The 15,997-nt window shown below is 43.5% G+C and overlaps 1 protein-coding gene across 1 annotated transcript in view; it reads right to left on the reverse strand.

The window, feature by feature from the left end:
- Nucleotides 1-1,963: 1,963 nt before the first annotated feature.
- The window catches only part of cndp2 (carnosine dipeptidase 2), a 45,678-nt gene continuing 31,644 nt past the window's right edge, over nucleotides 1,964-15,997 (reverse strand). The window contains 3 exon segments of the mRNA XM_059971355.1: nucleotides 1,964-2,418; nucleotides 5,772-5,919; nucleotides 9,784-9,925. Of these exon segments, the coding sequence (XP_059827338.1) occupies nucleotides 2,352-2,418; nucleotides 5,772-5,919; nucleotides 9,784-9,925 (357 nt within the window). The 3' untranslated portion in view covers nucleotides 1,964-2,351.

The following is a 15,997-nucleotide window of genomic DNA, read 5'->3' on the forward strand; positions in this document are numbered from 1 at the left end:
AGCAGATCCACAGGTAGCGTGAAGGCAGAGCACACCGAGTGCACAACAGCAAGCCAGGAGCAGCATATTAAACAGTCCTATTCTGGAATGAAGGCTGGTTGCTAAAAGCTTAAAAGATTACTTGTACTGTTGGGAATAGAAAAAGATATTGGGGAAAATAGATGGGAAGGGTTCAGAATTACAGCAGAGACATCAAATTCACAACTTTGACAGCATGGAAGACTGAGAAAGAAGAAATTGCACACGGCATCTGAAGACATTCACCACAGCCTGATTAGAAAGTGAATACAGATGAGCCAGGTGCCCTTTCAATGGCTGGGCCAGCAATCAAATGGATAGTCAAAAGGGGGTGCCACCAGGGTGAGGTCTTTGCTGTCATTCAAATGGAGACCATGGCAACCGTTGCTGTCCATCAATGAGAGGGTCTGTGAGCCTCATACATTGATGTTGCTGGTGTCCCTGGAAAGACAGCAACCATTGGTAGCCACTGGAGAGTTCATCAGAGACCAAAGGGGTGAAGATAAAGAATATGATTAGATTGCAATCAGCCAGCAGGAAAAGAGTGAACAGGAACACAAATGACAAAGCTGCATTTTAAAGACTGCTGGTCTAACTTCTGGAGCAAGCTCTCTGCTTAACATCTTGCAGGTAGCCATTAGGGATGATAGGGTAGATGTAGATGCAGATAGAGTAATTGGGAATGTTCCAAAGCAGGGCATTTCTGCTGCCTTATTTGAGTAAATCCTCCTTAAGAATGGCCTTTCCTGGTACAAATTTTTCTGTCCAGGAGGGCCAAAAGTAGGGACTGTAAGAACTTATGCTGGATTTAGGGTGTATAGCAAAATATTAACTCAGCCACCAATATTTAGACCTGAATATGGACTGTAGACTAAATTTAAAATGCAGCTCTGGACAATAGGTAATGGAAAAACCAGAGAATGTGGATTAACATTCATTTTGCTAGTCTGGAGAATGGGTGCGAAAATGGAGGGGTGAAAGTTGTAGACATATTGTAAATATAGAATTGTCCTTTTGTCTTTAGCATATAAAATGTCAAGAAATGTTGAGTCAAGCAGGCCCCTTCCTGTGAAATTGGCTGAATGTCGTCTGCTGTTTCTTACTTTGTGGAATAAAAAACTACTTATCTACCAGCTACATCTGTCTGGCGAGTTTGTTCATGCTACAACACTCATGACAAATAATGCTAATCTCTCATCTTTTTTGTAAAACTTAAGATCCAGATGAAACTTGACAACCTTTGCATTCTATGTAAGGCAATACCAGTAAAGAAAAACATTCTCTATTTTCATTTCATTAAGAAGCTGTAGGCCAGATTTTTAAGATCACATACATGTTAGTCTGTATTTGATTTCCTCAGGTGCAGCCTACTTCAATTAAACATACACAGTTATTACTCAGATGTGGACATACTTGCAAGCTGTCATTTAGTGCTATCTGTAGTTAGCCACACGGCGATTATTTTAATTAAAACCTTTCTCTCGGCTATTTCCGCAGGAAGTAAAATATTGGCACCGTCCAGAATGAAGTGATAAACTGCCTTTGCCACAGGTCAGCTTTGAGGGAAGGGGTGGAGATGTACGGTGCCTCTTCCCTCTGCCAGCCTGCAGGTTACCCTTCAGGTACGTATATGTTTATTGAATAATAGAACAAAAGTGTAACACCTGCTGTATCTCACAAGTCCAGTTCTGTGACCACTGACACCAGGCAGACAACCTCTGGGGAGTATTGATAATGGCTGTGGTCACCCATCTTGCGAAAGCACTGCATAAAAGGCGGCAATGGCAAACCACTTCTGGAGAAAGTTTGCCAAGAACAATCCTGCTTATGAGACCATGATCGCCCACGTCTCACGACATGAGTCATGATGATGATGATGACACTGAAAGGTCATCTTATTCATTTTCCCTAATGCGAGGTAGAAAATTTCTGATTTTAATTCACATTTATTAAATTCAGGTATATGTTTATTGAATAACAGAACAAAAGTGTGAGGAGGAGGTGTTCAGCTAATCTTACCCAATTAGTCAACTTCCCCTCTAAAGTCCGTGGAATTTTCACAATTCAAGCACTTATCCTATTTGGTGGAAGATATTGCAGAATTTACTTTCATCAACTTCCCAGGCAGTAAACATGAAAATGTATATTCAAAATTTACATTACAATCAAAACCAAAGCTGTTATCTTTTTTACAAATTAATTACATAAACTAGCTTCTTCAATAACAAATCACTGTTTCTTGATCTGGCTCTGCAGAGCTTATGATTGAAGGAATCTTATTGGATGCAGTGCTGTGGAAAGCACTTCAGCAGTTCATAAATCCAGAACTGTCCTCACTTCAAACAGGAAATCTCATGGAAATAAGCACCCAGCATCTTGATTCCCTGAATATAGTTGGTTCTGTTGGAAGAATAATAATAAATTTAAAAAGTTGCAAGTTTCCTTTGTGGTTGCAGTCCTGTTATTCCCTGCTCTCCAACTCAAACATTCCCTGAACTGTCTAATTTTATCACCTGGGAAGAGTCCAGTCGATGTTTTGGCCCGGAACGTCGACTGTACTCTTTTCCTGGATGCTTTCAGGCTTGCTGAGTTCCTCCAGCATTTTGTGTGTGTTACTCCGATTTCCAGCAGCTGCAGATTTTCTCATTTGTAACTTTATTACCTATGCTTTCCCCTTTATATTCCACCCAAATCTGGACTCAGGTTGCCCATGCCTCAAACATTAATTCTGCTACTGAACTTCTCTCGCAGTACTCCTCCATTGTGTCCTTGAAATGTACCCCTTTACTGCACGCTCAATTGTTTTCAACACTCTTCAGCCAACTTTTCTGAGGTTTGCTTTACATTGACATTGAAGATGTTGAAATAAAAATGCAAAGTTTTCTTTGGTTGCACAATGTTCAAATAAACAACAGCTGCATTCTGAGCACTTATTTCTGATACACTTCCATGCAATAGTTTGAGGGTTTTTTCTATTCCTCTTTAAAGTACCAGTGTTGAACAATGGTTTTGCAGCCCTCTGCTGGAAGGAGGGAGCACAGCAAGCCCTTATTTCAATCTCATAAGCACATGAGATTCTGCAGATGCAGGAAATCTAGAGCGACACAGAAAATACTGGAGGAGCTCAGTAGGTCATATCATCTATGGAGAGTAATAAACAATCAACATTTCAGGCAGAGACCCTTCATCTGCACTGGAAAGCAAGGAGTGAAGATGTCAGAATAAAAAGGTGGGGGAAGGGGAAGGAGAAGGTGAAGCCAGGTGGATAAGGGAGGGGAATGAAGAAAGAAGCTGGGTGGTGATAGGTGGAAAAGGAAATGGGCTGGAGAAATCTGATAGCAGTGGAGAGTAGACCATGGGAGAGAGACAGAGAGGAGGAGGGAGGTGATAGGCAGGTGATAAGAGGTAAGAGGCCAGAGTGAGGAATAAGAGAAGAGGGAAGGGGGAGGAAAGAAAACTCCGGAAGGTGAAATTGATGTTTATGCCATCAGCTTGGAGGCTACTTAGACTGAATACAAGGTTTTGCTCCTCCACCCTGAGAGAGGCCCTTATCATGGCAGAAGAGGAAGCCATAGACCAACATGTAGCAATGGCAATGGGGATAGGAATTTAAATATTTGGCCACTGGGAAATTATCTCATGTACCTCCAAATCCACAAATCTTTCTTCGCAACTTTCACTAGCTTCAGCGAGATCTGATCTCCAAACACATCTTTACTTCCATCTCTGCTTCCACTGTGATTCCCGTGTCTATTTATCCCTCCCCACTAATCTCCCTCCAGGCATGTATCCTTGTAAGCGATAGATATACTATACCTGTCCTACTTATCCCCTCCCTCATCTCCATTCAGAGCCCCAAACAGTCCTTCCAGGTAAGGCAACACTTTGCCTACGAATCCACTGGGGTCATCTACTGTATCCAGTAATCCCGATATGGCCTTCTTTACATTGGTGAGACCCGAGAGAAATTTGGGGACCACTTTGTCTCGCACCTCTGCTCCATCAGCAATAAGATGAATTTCCCAGTAACCAACCATTTTAAATCCTATCCTCATTTCTGTTCTGACTGATCATTCCTCTCCACAGATGCTGCCTGACTTGCTGAGTTCCTCCAGCAGTTTGAGAGTTGCTCATCTTGCTCTGATTTTAACCTTCTTTCTCCAGTCACCATCCATCCACATCCAACTCCCGGGCCCAAAGTGCAAACACCACTTGGATCTTTCTAATTATGATCCCATTAGTTCCCAAAAGAGCACCCAAATGACATCAATAAACTCAATTTATCTTTGATGTAAATCAATGTATAAGAATTGGCTTTTAAGGAGACTATTTACAGCCCTCTTCTTTTTAGGAAAAATACTCATTTTGTTGATCATATTAAAGAGTATTTTCCCTATTACTGTGTCGGGTGTAATAATCGGCAAAACTCTCGAATCATTAAGTAATAGCATATGGGTAACAGATTGAAACTGCTGTTCCCCCAATGAAAATAGAACATAGAACATTACAGCACAGTAGACTCTTTTGCCCACAATGTTGTACCGGCCTTTTAAGCTACTCTAGATCAATCTAACCCTTCCCTCCTGCATAACCCTCCATTTTATTTTAATCATTCATGTGCCTATCTAAGAGATTCTTCAACACCCTAATGTATCTGCTTCTACCAGTACCATGTCTAGCAGGGTATTCCATGAACCCAGCACTCTCTGTGTAAAGGAAATAGCTCTAACAACCCCCTATACTTTCCTCCAATCACCTTAAAATTACACCCCATTTTATTAGCCATTTCACCCTGGGAGAAAAAGTCTCTGGCTATCCACTTATCTAAGGTTCTTATCATCTTGTATACCTTAAGTCACCTCTCATCTCCTTCGTTCCAAAGAGAAAAGCCCTAGCTCGCCCAACCTACCTTCGTAAGACATGCTCTCTAGTCTGGCTGTGCTATGTGCTTTAAAGCTAGAGATGGGAATATATCAAAGTCATAATAAAGTTATAGCACGAGAAAAAGCATTTGACCCCAATGATCTGTGCTAGTGTTGATGGTCCTCACAACTTCTTAAACTCCATTCAATTTTTGTCAGCAATCTGTTGGATTGAGCTGTAGAATTATTATCTTTCTTGTAGTTTATCTTTCCCACACTTGCTTGCATCTTTATTTAATCAGCTATGTCTTATCTATAGAACACTTCATACAGACAATATAGTTTAAAGTGCTTTACAATGAAATAAAGTGCAAATATGAATAAAATAAAAAATAAAAATAAATGACAAAAAGATGTCAACTAAAATCAAAGTAAATAAATAGGTTTTGAGCTAATATTTAGAGTTGGAAACTGAATCTTAAATACATGTAATTGTTCAGTGAATTTTCCAGTAATTACAATAGATTTGCTTCTTGCATTTTTCTAGAAACTTATAAGTTTTCAGTAGCTGGTGTCAGGCCACCTGAATCTGGCTATTTTATAGTAGTTCTTTCACCTCTCTCTTGTTCATTCTTTGTTCTTGTAACATTTAATTAGATGATCATAAGCAACAAAATTTATGCCTAATTCTTGACTTCTGAAGAATCTTTGGATCGCAAAAATATCAGGATCCAACAAACCCTTCCAAATAAGTATATATAAACCAGCGGCTTTCTCTTAACCCAATTCATCCTCACTATTAAAAATCAATTTACACAACAAAATTAAAAACATACAGGTCTGTTTAAGATAGTTACAAAAGCAATTCTTAGCTTTAGTACGTTCGCCTACCGGTTAATCTTTTCATTCTGGGAGTGAGCGCCATCATCTGCCGCTCCAATTGGCAGTAGCATAACATTTTTTCCAGTAGCTTCTTGGAACGTCAAGGTAACTGGAATGCTTCCGCCTTCTCTGGTCATATCTGGTTCAACCTCAAACACTATGAGAAAAAAAGTTTTGCATATTGTACATTTAAGATACCGCAACTCAAATTCAAATCCATAACATAATATTCTAATCTTCCACTTTGATATGAGAACACTTTTTAGCAATATGATGACAATATGTGCAACCTCAACTGAAGATCAGCTTTGGCTGGTCTGTTTTTAGAATCTCTTTATTCCCATATTTTAGAAATAACCAAAGTTTCCACAATCTATGTACAACATTCCTTTGCTTCATTAGATAGAGCTTTGCCACTTTCTTATACCCTTGCCTGCATATTTCCAGTTGTTTGTTTGATAACACAGCATCACTTACTGAACATTCACCCAAGATCTGGACTTGAAATTTAGGTGGCACAGCTGGAAAGAGCTAGAAAAGATGGTGCCAGAGGTTTTCGCAGATCTAGGCAACTTCTTCCAGTACATTCACAAGTCAGCTTATTCTTCTTTTCTCATCTCCCCCTTTTCGGGGTTCCTGCTGGAGTCGGTGATCTACAGCCGCAGCTCAAACTACGGTTCTCGTTCCCCAACTTGCCACGCAGCTGGCATTTCGATATCTCCAGGAAGATGTGCACCTTTGGGGTACAGTCCACAGACGACCTGGTTCTACCCCGATGTCGCTGGGAGACTGAAACATCGAGACAGCAGGCAGTGTGCACTGCTGTAAGAAGGCGTCTCGGAGAAGCGACATGGATGATTGTAACATCAAAACAGCGAGCTGCTGGTCTCCCGTTCTTGTTGTTGCAGGAGTAGTTCTCTTTGTGGGCTTTGCTCTTGCTTGCATGGTGGGGGAAGGGGGGGGGGTCAGTGTTTTTGATAGTGCAAGCAGGGGCAAGGGCAGAGTTGATGCTTTTGCCGCTGGCATAGGAGGTGGTCAAGGGGGCTCTGGGGTTAAGTTGCTCCTGTCATTGATTCTTTGGGTCTTTTCTGTTTGGTGGACATCTACAAAGAGTAAAAGTTTCGAGTTGTATGCTGGGTACGTTCTCTGATACTGAACTGCTTTGTTGATGTTGTTTTTGTGTTGTTCTGTTAGCATGACAGGCAAGCTGTTGGCACCAGAATGCATGGCACCTCACGGGCCGCTCTGAGTTCACGTTGGCTGTTCATGCAAACAATGCATTTCACTGTATGCTTCAATGTGCCTGTGATAAATAGATGGATCTGAATCTGATCCCATTTCAGATTTTAATTAGTTTTCTTACCAGGACGTCTGTTAACACAGTGACCCAATACAGAACATGCAAAATGTCATTCCTATTGTAAAGAGCTTGACTGGGTCCAAAATCTTGCTGTAGGCGGGGTGTGGTGATTATATTTCCATTTGCGGGAGAATCTAGAACTATGGGGTCATTTACTTAAGACAAAGATGAACTAATTTATTTTTTGCTCAAGGGGCAACGAGGAATCTTTGGAACTCTTTCTCAAAGGATAGCAGAAGCAAATGCTGTTATTACTCCCATCAGAGAGGCGGTAAGAGATCTGAGGACACACATGCAACATTTTCGGAACAGCTTCTCCCCTCCGCTGTTGGATTTCTGAACGGACAGCGAACAATCCCATGAACACTAACTACCTCACTATTTCTGATGTCATTTTGCACAACCTAATTTTTTATGCATTTTTATTATATTTTATTATATTACATCTTATGCACTGTACTGCAGCCACAAGACAACAAATTTCACAACATATGTCAGTAATTACAAACCTGACTCTGATAATAATGATTATTCATGAAAATATTCATTAAAATGCATTAATATTGCAAACTGATGACACCATTCAGACAGCAGCTGTCCTAATTGCTAAACCCCTTGTCCTTCCCAAGCGACATTAACAGCAGGAAAGTCTGTACAGCTCATTGCAGGATGTGAGCCTTTGCAAGTAGGAGCTTCTTATGCAACACACACCAAATGCTGGAGGAATTCATCAAGTCGGATGGCCTACAGACACACTTGACATGTTCCATCACCAACAGGAACGCTTACCGGGTCATCCCATGCCCACGTTTCGGAAAATCCGATCACCTGGCCATACCTCTATTCCCAGCATACAGGCAGAGACTAAAGACCACAGCACCAGTGGTGAGGACCGAGAAGGCATGGTCAAGGGAGGTGGAGAAGCACTTCAGGACTGCTTTGAGTGGGTGGACTGGACAATATTCAGGGATTCATCTTCAAGTCCGAATGAATACGCCACAGTTGTCACTCACTTCATCACGACCTGTGTGATGAACATGTGCTAAAAGCCGCAGATAAACCAGGAGATTTGTGATCTGCTGAGGGCTAGACCTGTGGTATCCAAAACTGGTGATCCAGAACTTGGTTCCTTAAGGGGGGAGGTGGTGGGAGATAAACTTCTACTATTTATTTAAATGCTCCCAGTGGTGGGCACCTCAAATAGCCTCTAACAACCAAGTCCAACTCCTGGCCTTTACATGCAGGTTAGCTACGACGACTGGCAGACCCAGTTCAGCTGACAACAGAGGGGGCAAAGGTGGGTTACTGGCACCTTAAAACCAGTTACTTCAGGCAGATGGTGCCCTTCAGATAAAGTTGGCAGCAAACCTAGGAGAAGGAAAACTCTGGGCTCAGACCTCTGCTGCCTTGCGGCTACATCCACTAATGAGAAAGGCTTTGCGAGTACACCCTGAGGACAAATCCAGAGCTGGAGTCCCTAAGGCAGTCCTGCGTTGAGTTCAATGATGACTGGCAACTCCTGCGATGCTGCTGGTACCAAACTGTTCTGGTCTCTGCCGTTCCTTCGGATTCATCAGCTGCATGGAGGGGGAAGCCTTCTGCGTGGGCAACAGCTTGCTCTCCATATTGTATTGCCCTGGCTTGTGCATCATGTAGACAACTGGCACACAACATCCACGGTTAACCCCGACCAAAGGAGGACCTTATCTCCAGAACGATACAAGTCTAAGTACGACCAATGGAAGTCTATTATAAATGCGAGGAACAATTCATACTTAAGTTAGAGATGGAATCGGATGCATCTCAACTCTGGCAGGGTTTGAAGGCCATTACTTCCTACAAAGCAAAACCCAACATTGTGAATGACTGTGATGCTTCACTCCCTGATGAGCTCAATGCCTTTTATGCACATTTTGAAAGGGAGAATAAAACTAGCCCTGTGTGAACCCCAGCAGCATCTGATGACCCTGTGATCTCTGTGTCTTAGAGCCTGATGTCAGAACATCTTTCAAGAGAGTGAACCCGCGAAAGGCATCAGGCTCCAATGGTGTACCTGGCAGAACACCGAAAGCAGTGTTTAAGGACAGCTTCAATGTCTCACTGCTGCAATCACAGGCTAACACCACAATACGTCCACAGTGGGTGAAATCTCAATGGCTCTCCTCTCAGCCTTGGATTACCTGGACAATAGAAATACCTACCTGAAGCTGCTGGTTATTGATTATACCCTCAGATCTAATTAAAAAGTTCCAAAACTTGGGTCTCTGTATCTCCCTCTGCACTGAGACATGCTCTCTTCTCATTGCTGCCATTGATGAGGTAAAGGAGCCTGAAGACACACACTCAACAATTCAGAAACAACTTCTTCCCTGCCACCATCAGATTTCTGAATGGATACTGAACCCATGAAATTCCTCAGTATTTTTCCCCTCTTTTCTTGCACTACTTAATTTGTTTTTAATATATACTTCTTATCGTAATCTATAGTTTTAATTGTCATGTTGTACTGTTGCTGCAAAACTATAGATTTCCTGACATATGCCAGTAATATTGATTCAGATTCTGTGTGTTGCTCAAGATGTCCAGCACCCACAGAATCTTGTGTGTTTAGGAGCTTTTCAGAGGTTGATCTAACAACATGGTGAGTTCCCTTTCACCAACCTGTTTTCATTGCATTCCTGCCGGCTGTATAGTGGGGGTGGTTGTAGTCAGACAGCCAAGCTTTGGCACCTTGACTCATGTAAACTTTCATTGTGTTTGGACTTCCACGCTCAGCAAATAGCTTCTGGATGTAATCCACAACCTAAGCAAGAACAAAATTCAAATGAAAAGGGGCTTGGGCAGGAGACAGAAAAGTGGGATCTTACACTATCAAAACATATGCAGAGTCCCCTTGTGCAAAAACAAATCATTAGTTTCTCTGTGTCACTTAGCACAAAGAAGGGACACCACCAAATATCACCATTGTTCGACTCAAAGCTGCTGAGCCCCTGTTATTCATCATTAAGCAATAAAAAAACATTCACTTTGCTGTTTGTGAGCATAAAGTCGCTCTTCTTCCCCTGTACTTCACCAGCATTAATGCATTTCTGGACAACCCAAAAATGTACAATACACTTTATAATTACAAGCTCACTCCTTGCATCACATTTGCATTGGGAGAGAATTACCCTATTTTGAAAGTTTTCCATCTTTCTGAATTTGAGGTAGTGTTTTTACAACACGGGAGACCCCAGCCATTATCAAAACTCTTCAGAGATTGCCTGGAGTCAGTGGTCGCATAGCCAGGTCTTGTGATTAGCACCGCCTGCTTACATGACTTCCTACGACCCGAGGGCTGGGTGGGGGTTAGGTAGGCGCTACGCCTTGCCCGAGTTTGACCTGCAGGTTAGCAGAGGGAAAGAGCGCTTTTGGTAGAGACGTATCTCTGCCCTCCGCTATAAGAGATAACTTTTTAATAATTAGGAAAAACCATCTACTGAACATACATGAGAAAGGAAGTGTTTTTGATTTATTTTTAAATTATTGTTGTGCATGTTTAGTTACATTAATATTTTAACAACAGCAATTATAACAATGTTATTTTCTCTACACATTTATTCTGCTTGTCTGTATTTGTACATTTAAATTAGAAGGGATTACTTTTCTAATGACAAACGAGAAAATCTATCGATGCTGCCTGGCCTGCTGAGTTCCCCCGGATTTTGTGTGTGTTACTTTTCTAATGATACAGTTTTGGGTTTAAGCTATTGACCCATTAATCCTTACAGCTTCCCAAATTGTTTGACAAGCTGTACTGTTTAACTCAAAAGCTTTCATGATCTGCAGCTCCTCTTTATTCTTTACCACATTCAGCGATGTAATACATGCCTTTTTTTTAAACTATCTTCAAACATCAGAAGATTGCAAACTCCAAAAACTCCTGCATTCCAACATCCCTCTGAATCTCTCACCACCCCCTTCACTTTCCTGACCCCATCTCTCCTCCTAGTCCTACTCCCTCAACACCCCCCCCCCCCCCACCACTCTTGGATCAAGAATGATCAGTTCTCAGCAGAGGCCTCAGCTTCATATCCCTACTCCCATCAGAATAACTCTGAGCTCAGCATGACTCTGACATCTTCTCCTGCCACCTCTGCCTTCACACATTTCTTTGGGCAGAAACTTTCAACCTAAACTGCGGGCACTTTCACCCATCTTCAGTTGTATGATCCACCTGGACACCTCCCACTGGCCAATTACTCGCTCAATCAAGGATCAATGTTACTGGCCACATACATTTGTATGTATTAGGAATTTGCTGTGATGTGTTTCTGGGGCACGATGTGCAGCAAAAAACAGCAACGTTCAACAACTATTAAAATGAAGAACTATTTTAAAAATTAAAGTTACAGATCAAAGTATGGATACAGAATAAAATATGCGTAATGTATTTACAATGCTAACACTATAAAGTCCCGAAGAAAGGTCTTCACCTGAAAGGTTGACTGTTTATTCATTTCTGTAGACGTTGCCTGACCTACTGAGTTCCTCCAGTATTTTGTGTATGTAACATTATAAAAAGTGGTTTATAGAATTTACAGTGCAGTGAAAGGGGTAATAGAAAGAGGAGGGTGGGGGGGGGTGACTACAATGGTCGATCAGATTAACTGCCTGGAGTAGAAACCTTTAAGATGGTGTGAAGCTTTCGTTTTCATAGCCCTACAGCATTTTCAAGACCAGAGCTTTTGGAAAAGGTGGTCTGCAGGGTGGTCTGCAGGGTAGGTAGAATCCGCAATGGTTATTTTCCTGCCCGATTCTTTGCCCTGGACACATATGTCCTGCAGTGATGGTAGACCGCAGCCAATAACTTTTTCAGTTGACCTGACAGTTTGCTTTTGTTGTTGAATATTGCAAGGGGAAACTGCACCAAACCAGACAGTAATGTCTGATGTGAGGATGCTCTTTGATGGCAGGGTAGAATTGCACCAGTATGTTTTGGAGAAGATGAAATCTTACCAACTGCTGCAAAAAGTATATCCTCTGCTGAACCTTTTTTTGTTAATGAAGGAGATGTGGTTCTCCCACAAGAGGAACGGTGAAATAATAATGCCCAGGAATCTGAATGTTGAAACAGTGCTAACTGTAGAGTTGTTGATTAAACACGAGGAAATCTGCAGATGCTGGAAATTCAAACAACAACGGGTTTTCCATGTCTATCCATGGCCTCCTCTACTGTCAAGATGAAGCCACACTCAGGTTGGAGGAACAACACCTTATATACCGGCTGGGTAGCCTCCAACCTGATGGCATGAACATTGACTTCTCTAACTTCCATTAATGTCCCTCCTCCCCTTCTTACCCCATCCCTGACAATATTTAGTAGTTCGTTTTTCTTCTCTCTCTCTCTGCCCATCACTCTGCCTGTTCTCCATCTCCCTCTGGTGCTCCCCCCTGCCCCTTTCTTTCTCCCGAGGCCTCCCGTCCCATGATCCTTTCCCTTCTCCAGCTCTGTATCACTTTCGCCAATCACCTTTCCAGCTCTTAGCTCCATCCCACCCCCTCCGGTCTTCTCCTATCATTTCACATTTCCCCCTCCCCCCACTACTTTCTATCTTACTATCTTTCCTTTCAGTTAGTCCTGACGAAAGGTCTCGGCCTGAAATGTCGACAGTGCTCCTTATAGATGCTGCCTGGCCTGCTGTGTTCCACCAGCACTCTGTGTGTGTTGGTAGAGTTGTTGATGATGAGTGAGTGGATCACAGAGACACAGTTCTCTTTATGTTAATACGCATTTTCTACTGTTTTGGGGCCATTCATCCCTCATGGTTTTGTGATTGCTGTTCATTGCTAACTGCTGGTATGACCTAGAAAGACTTGACTTTTCCACTCCTTCCTTAGCCCTTCAAAACTTCTCGCACTCTATTTGTCTCCTTCCCAATCTGAGGAAAGATGTCCCTCATCAAACCTGGTGACAAAGATGGTGAACTGACCTCCATCTCAGAGGCCAGACATCAGCTCTCAGACAGCTTCTCAAACCTCAACTTCCATAATGACCACATCAGGTCATAGTCACCCAGTCACTGACCTCAGTTCCACAGGAAATCCTCTCTCCACAGCTCCGCATATTTGCTCTAATTATGAGACTTTCTATACCTCTAACTTTACGTACCTCTGAAATATCTTCCATCTTACTGAAATGTGGTATTCCTTCCACCTTTGTTAATGAGCCCCCAGACTGCCTACCGTCAATTTTTTACACCTCCGTTGTCTTTCAGGACAGGAGCAGGATACAGTTCTCCTGGTCCTTGCCTTCAACCCCAATAGTCTCCATATTCCACAGATCATTCTCCACAAACTGCAGCACTAACAATGAGATTCCACCACGAGACACCTTTGCCCCCTCCGCTTACAGACTACTCTCTGTGTGACTCCCTGGTCCACTCCTCTATCCCATCCAAATTCCCTTACAACCACGGGTAATGCAGAATTTCTCCTTTCACCTCTTCCCTTCCCACCATCCAGATGCTCAAATAGCCTTTCCCAGTGAAGAAACAATGTATGCCATTTGGCATTCACAACATAGATTTCCCTACATTGGAGAAACCAAATACAGATTAGTGGATAGATCTGTTGATCAGCTATATTCAATCCACAGAGATGACACTGAGCTTCCTGTCACTTCCTGAATTCCCCACCCCACTCCCACTCTGGCCTATTAGTGTGTGGCTTCCTCTACTATAAAAATGCAACCTAATGCAAGCTTTGGGAACAGGACCACACCTTCTGTTAGGGTGCACTGCGGCCTCCTATGGAATTCTACGATTCGAAATTCAAAATACATTTATTATCAAAGTATGTATGCAGTACAGACAGTCCCTGGGGTTACGTACGAGTTCCATTCCTGAGTCCGTCTTTAAGTCGGATTTGTATGCAAGTCGGAACAAGCACATCCAGTATTACTTAGTGTCAGTTAGTCAAACGTTGGTCTTAGTATATATTTTACCTTTCTATGCATATAAAACACTTAAGAAACGTATGTATTCCAATATCTAAACCACTGCGTTGCTTAGTAATAATTGTATCTTTCATTGGGGCAGGGCCTTTCACATGCTCCATTATTCTCACTTTATCTGTTATCCTTTAAAATTGTTCTGATCGTTGACCAACTGTAGCCTAATGCTCTTCCAATGACTGATGGCATTTCACCTTTTTCCAAATGCTTTATTATTTCCACTTTATTTTCAATTGCGATCGCTTCCTGTCAATGGAACAGAAACACTGTGGGCGGCGGGTCCCGAGCTGCGCCAGCTCCCAAGGTCCGCTGGGTCCTAAAGACCACTGCACTGAATTCCCTGGGTCCCAAAGTCCACCACACTAAGACAGGTTAAATGGGACAAGGGGGGCTGTGCTTGGTTTGGGTATTTGACCCTCCACATTATTCTGTGTGTGAATTTAAACTGGAGGTGGCAGTGTTTTTTTTAACGAGGTCGAATTGCGAGCTTGACATCAACCCAGCGGGAGTCACTGGATCGAACTTGGAAACCTCCGTTTTCCAGCCTGGCGCTGATCTCATTGCGCCACCAGCCAACCGGAACGGGGGCGGGGGGGGGGGGGTCAGGGTGAATCTTACTGAGAAAAATTTAAGTCAAATACAAAGTTAAATACTCAACACAGTGTCAACGGCAACAACTTAAAATGGTGGATGGTATTCTCCTTCCTCGGTTCATAAGTACAAGTTGTCTGTAAGTCGGACATTCTTAACTCGGGGACTACCTGTACACAACCCTGAAATTCATCTTCCCACAGACAGTCATGAAACAAAGAACCTTGGAACCAACCAGTTCAAAGAAAAACATCAAACCCCCTCATGCAAATGGCAACAAAAAACGAGCGATAACACAAAATATAAAACACAAAAAGGCATATTTCAATACAGTTAAGCTCAGTGAACATGATCTGCAAGTTGCCCTGATTCGAAAATCGCCCAAAAGTAGTAACACAAAAGAATGACCAGAACCGGAAACCAGATCTCATCATAAACCTGAATCAGTGTGCAGATCCACAACATGTGTCAATCAAACCTTGCCCCAGTACCATTCACTAACAGCACCAGGGTGAGGGGGGGGAGAGGGAGAGAGAGCGAGAGAGGGGAGAGGGGGGAGAAGAGAGGGAGGGGGGAAAGAGAGGGAGGGGGGAAGAGAGGGAGGGGGGAAAGAGAGGGAGGGGGGAAAGAGAGGGAGGGGGGAAAGAGAGGGAGGGGGGAAAGAGAGGGAGGGGGGAAAGAGAGGGAGGGGGGAAAGAGGGAGGGGGGAAAGAGGGGGAGGGGGGAAAGAGAGGGGGAGGGGGAAGAGAGAGAGGGGGAGGGGGAAAGAGAGAGAGGGGGAGGGGTGAAAGAGAGAGAGGGGGAGGGGGAAAGAGAGAGAGGGGGAGGGGGAAAGAGAGAGAGGGGGAGGGGAAAGAGAGAGAGGGGGAGGGGGAAAGAGAGAGAGGGGGAGGGGGAAAGAGAGAGAGGGGGAGGGGGAAAGAGAGAGGGGGAGGGGGAAAGAGAGAGAGGGGGAGGGGGAAAGAGAGAGAGGGGGAGGGGGAAAGAGAGAGAGGGGGAGGGGGAAAGAGAGAGAGGGGGAGGGGGGAAAGAGAGAGAGGGGAGGGGGGAAAGAGAGAGAGGGGAGGGGGGAAAGAGAGAGAGGGGAGGGGGGAAAGAGAGAGAGGGAGGGGGGAAAGAGAGAGAGGGAGGGGGAAAGAGAGAGAGGGAGGGGGGAAAGAGAGAGAGGGAGGGGGGAAAGAGAGAGAGGGAGGGGGGAAAGAGAGAGAGGGAGGGGGGAAAGAGAGAGAGGGAGGGGGGAAAGAGAGAGAGGGAGGGGGGAAAGAGGTGAGGGAGGGGGGAAAGAGAGAG

This window comes from Hypanus sabinus, chromosome 1 (genome assembly GCF_030144855.1).
Source record: "Hypanus sabinus isolate sHypSab1 chromosome 1, sHypSab1.hap1, whole genome shotgun sequence".
Classification (NCBI taxonomy): domain Eukaryota; kingdom Metazoa; phylum Chordata; class Chondrichthyes; order Myliobatiformes; family Dasyatidae; genus Hypanus; species Hypanus sabinus.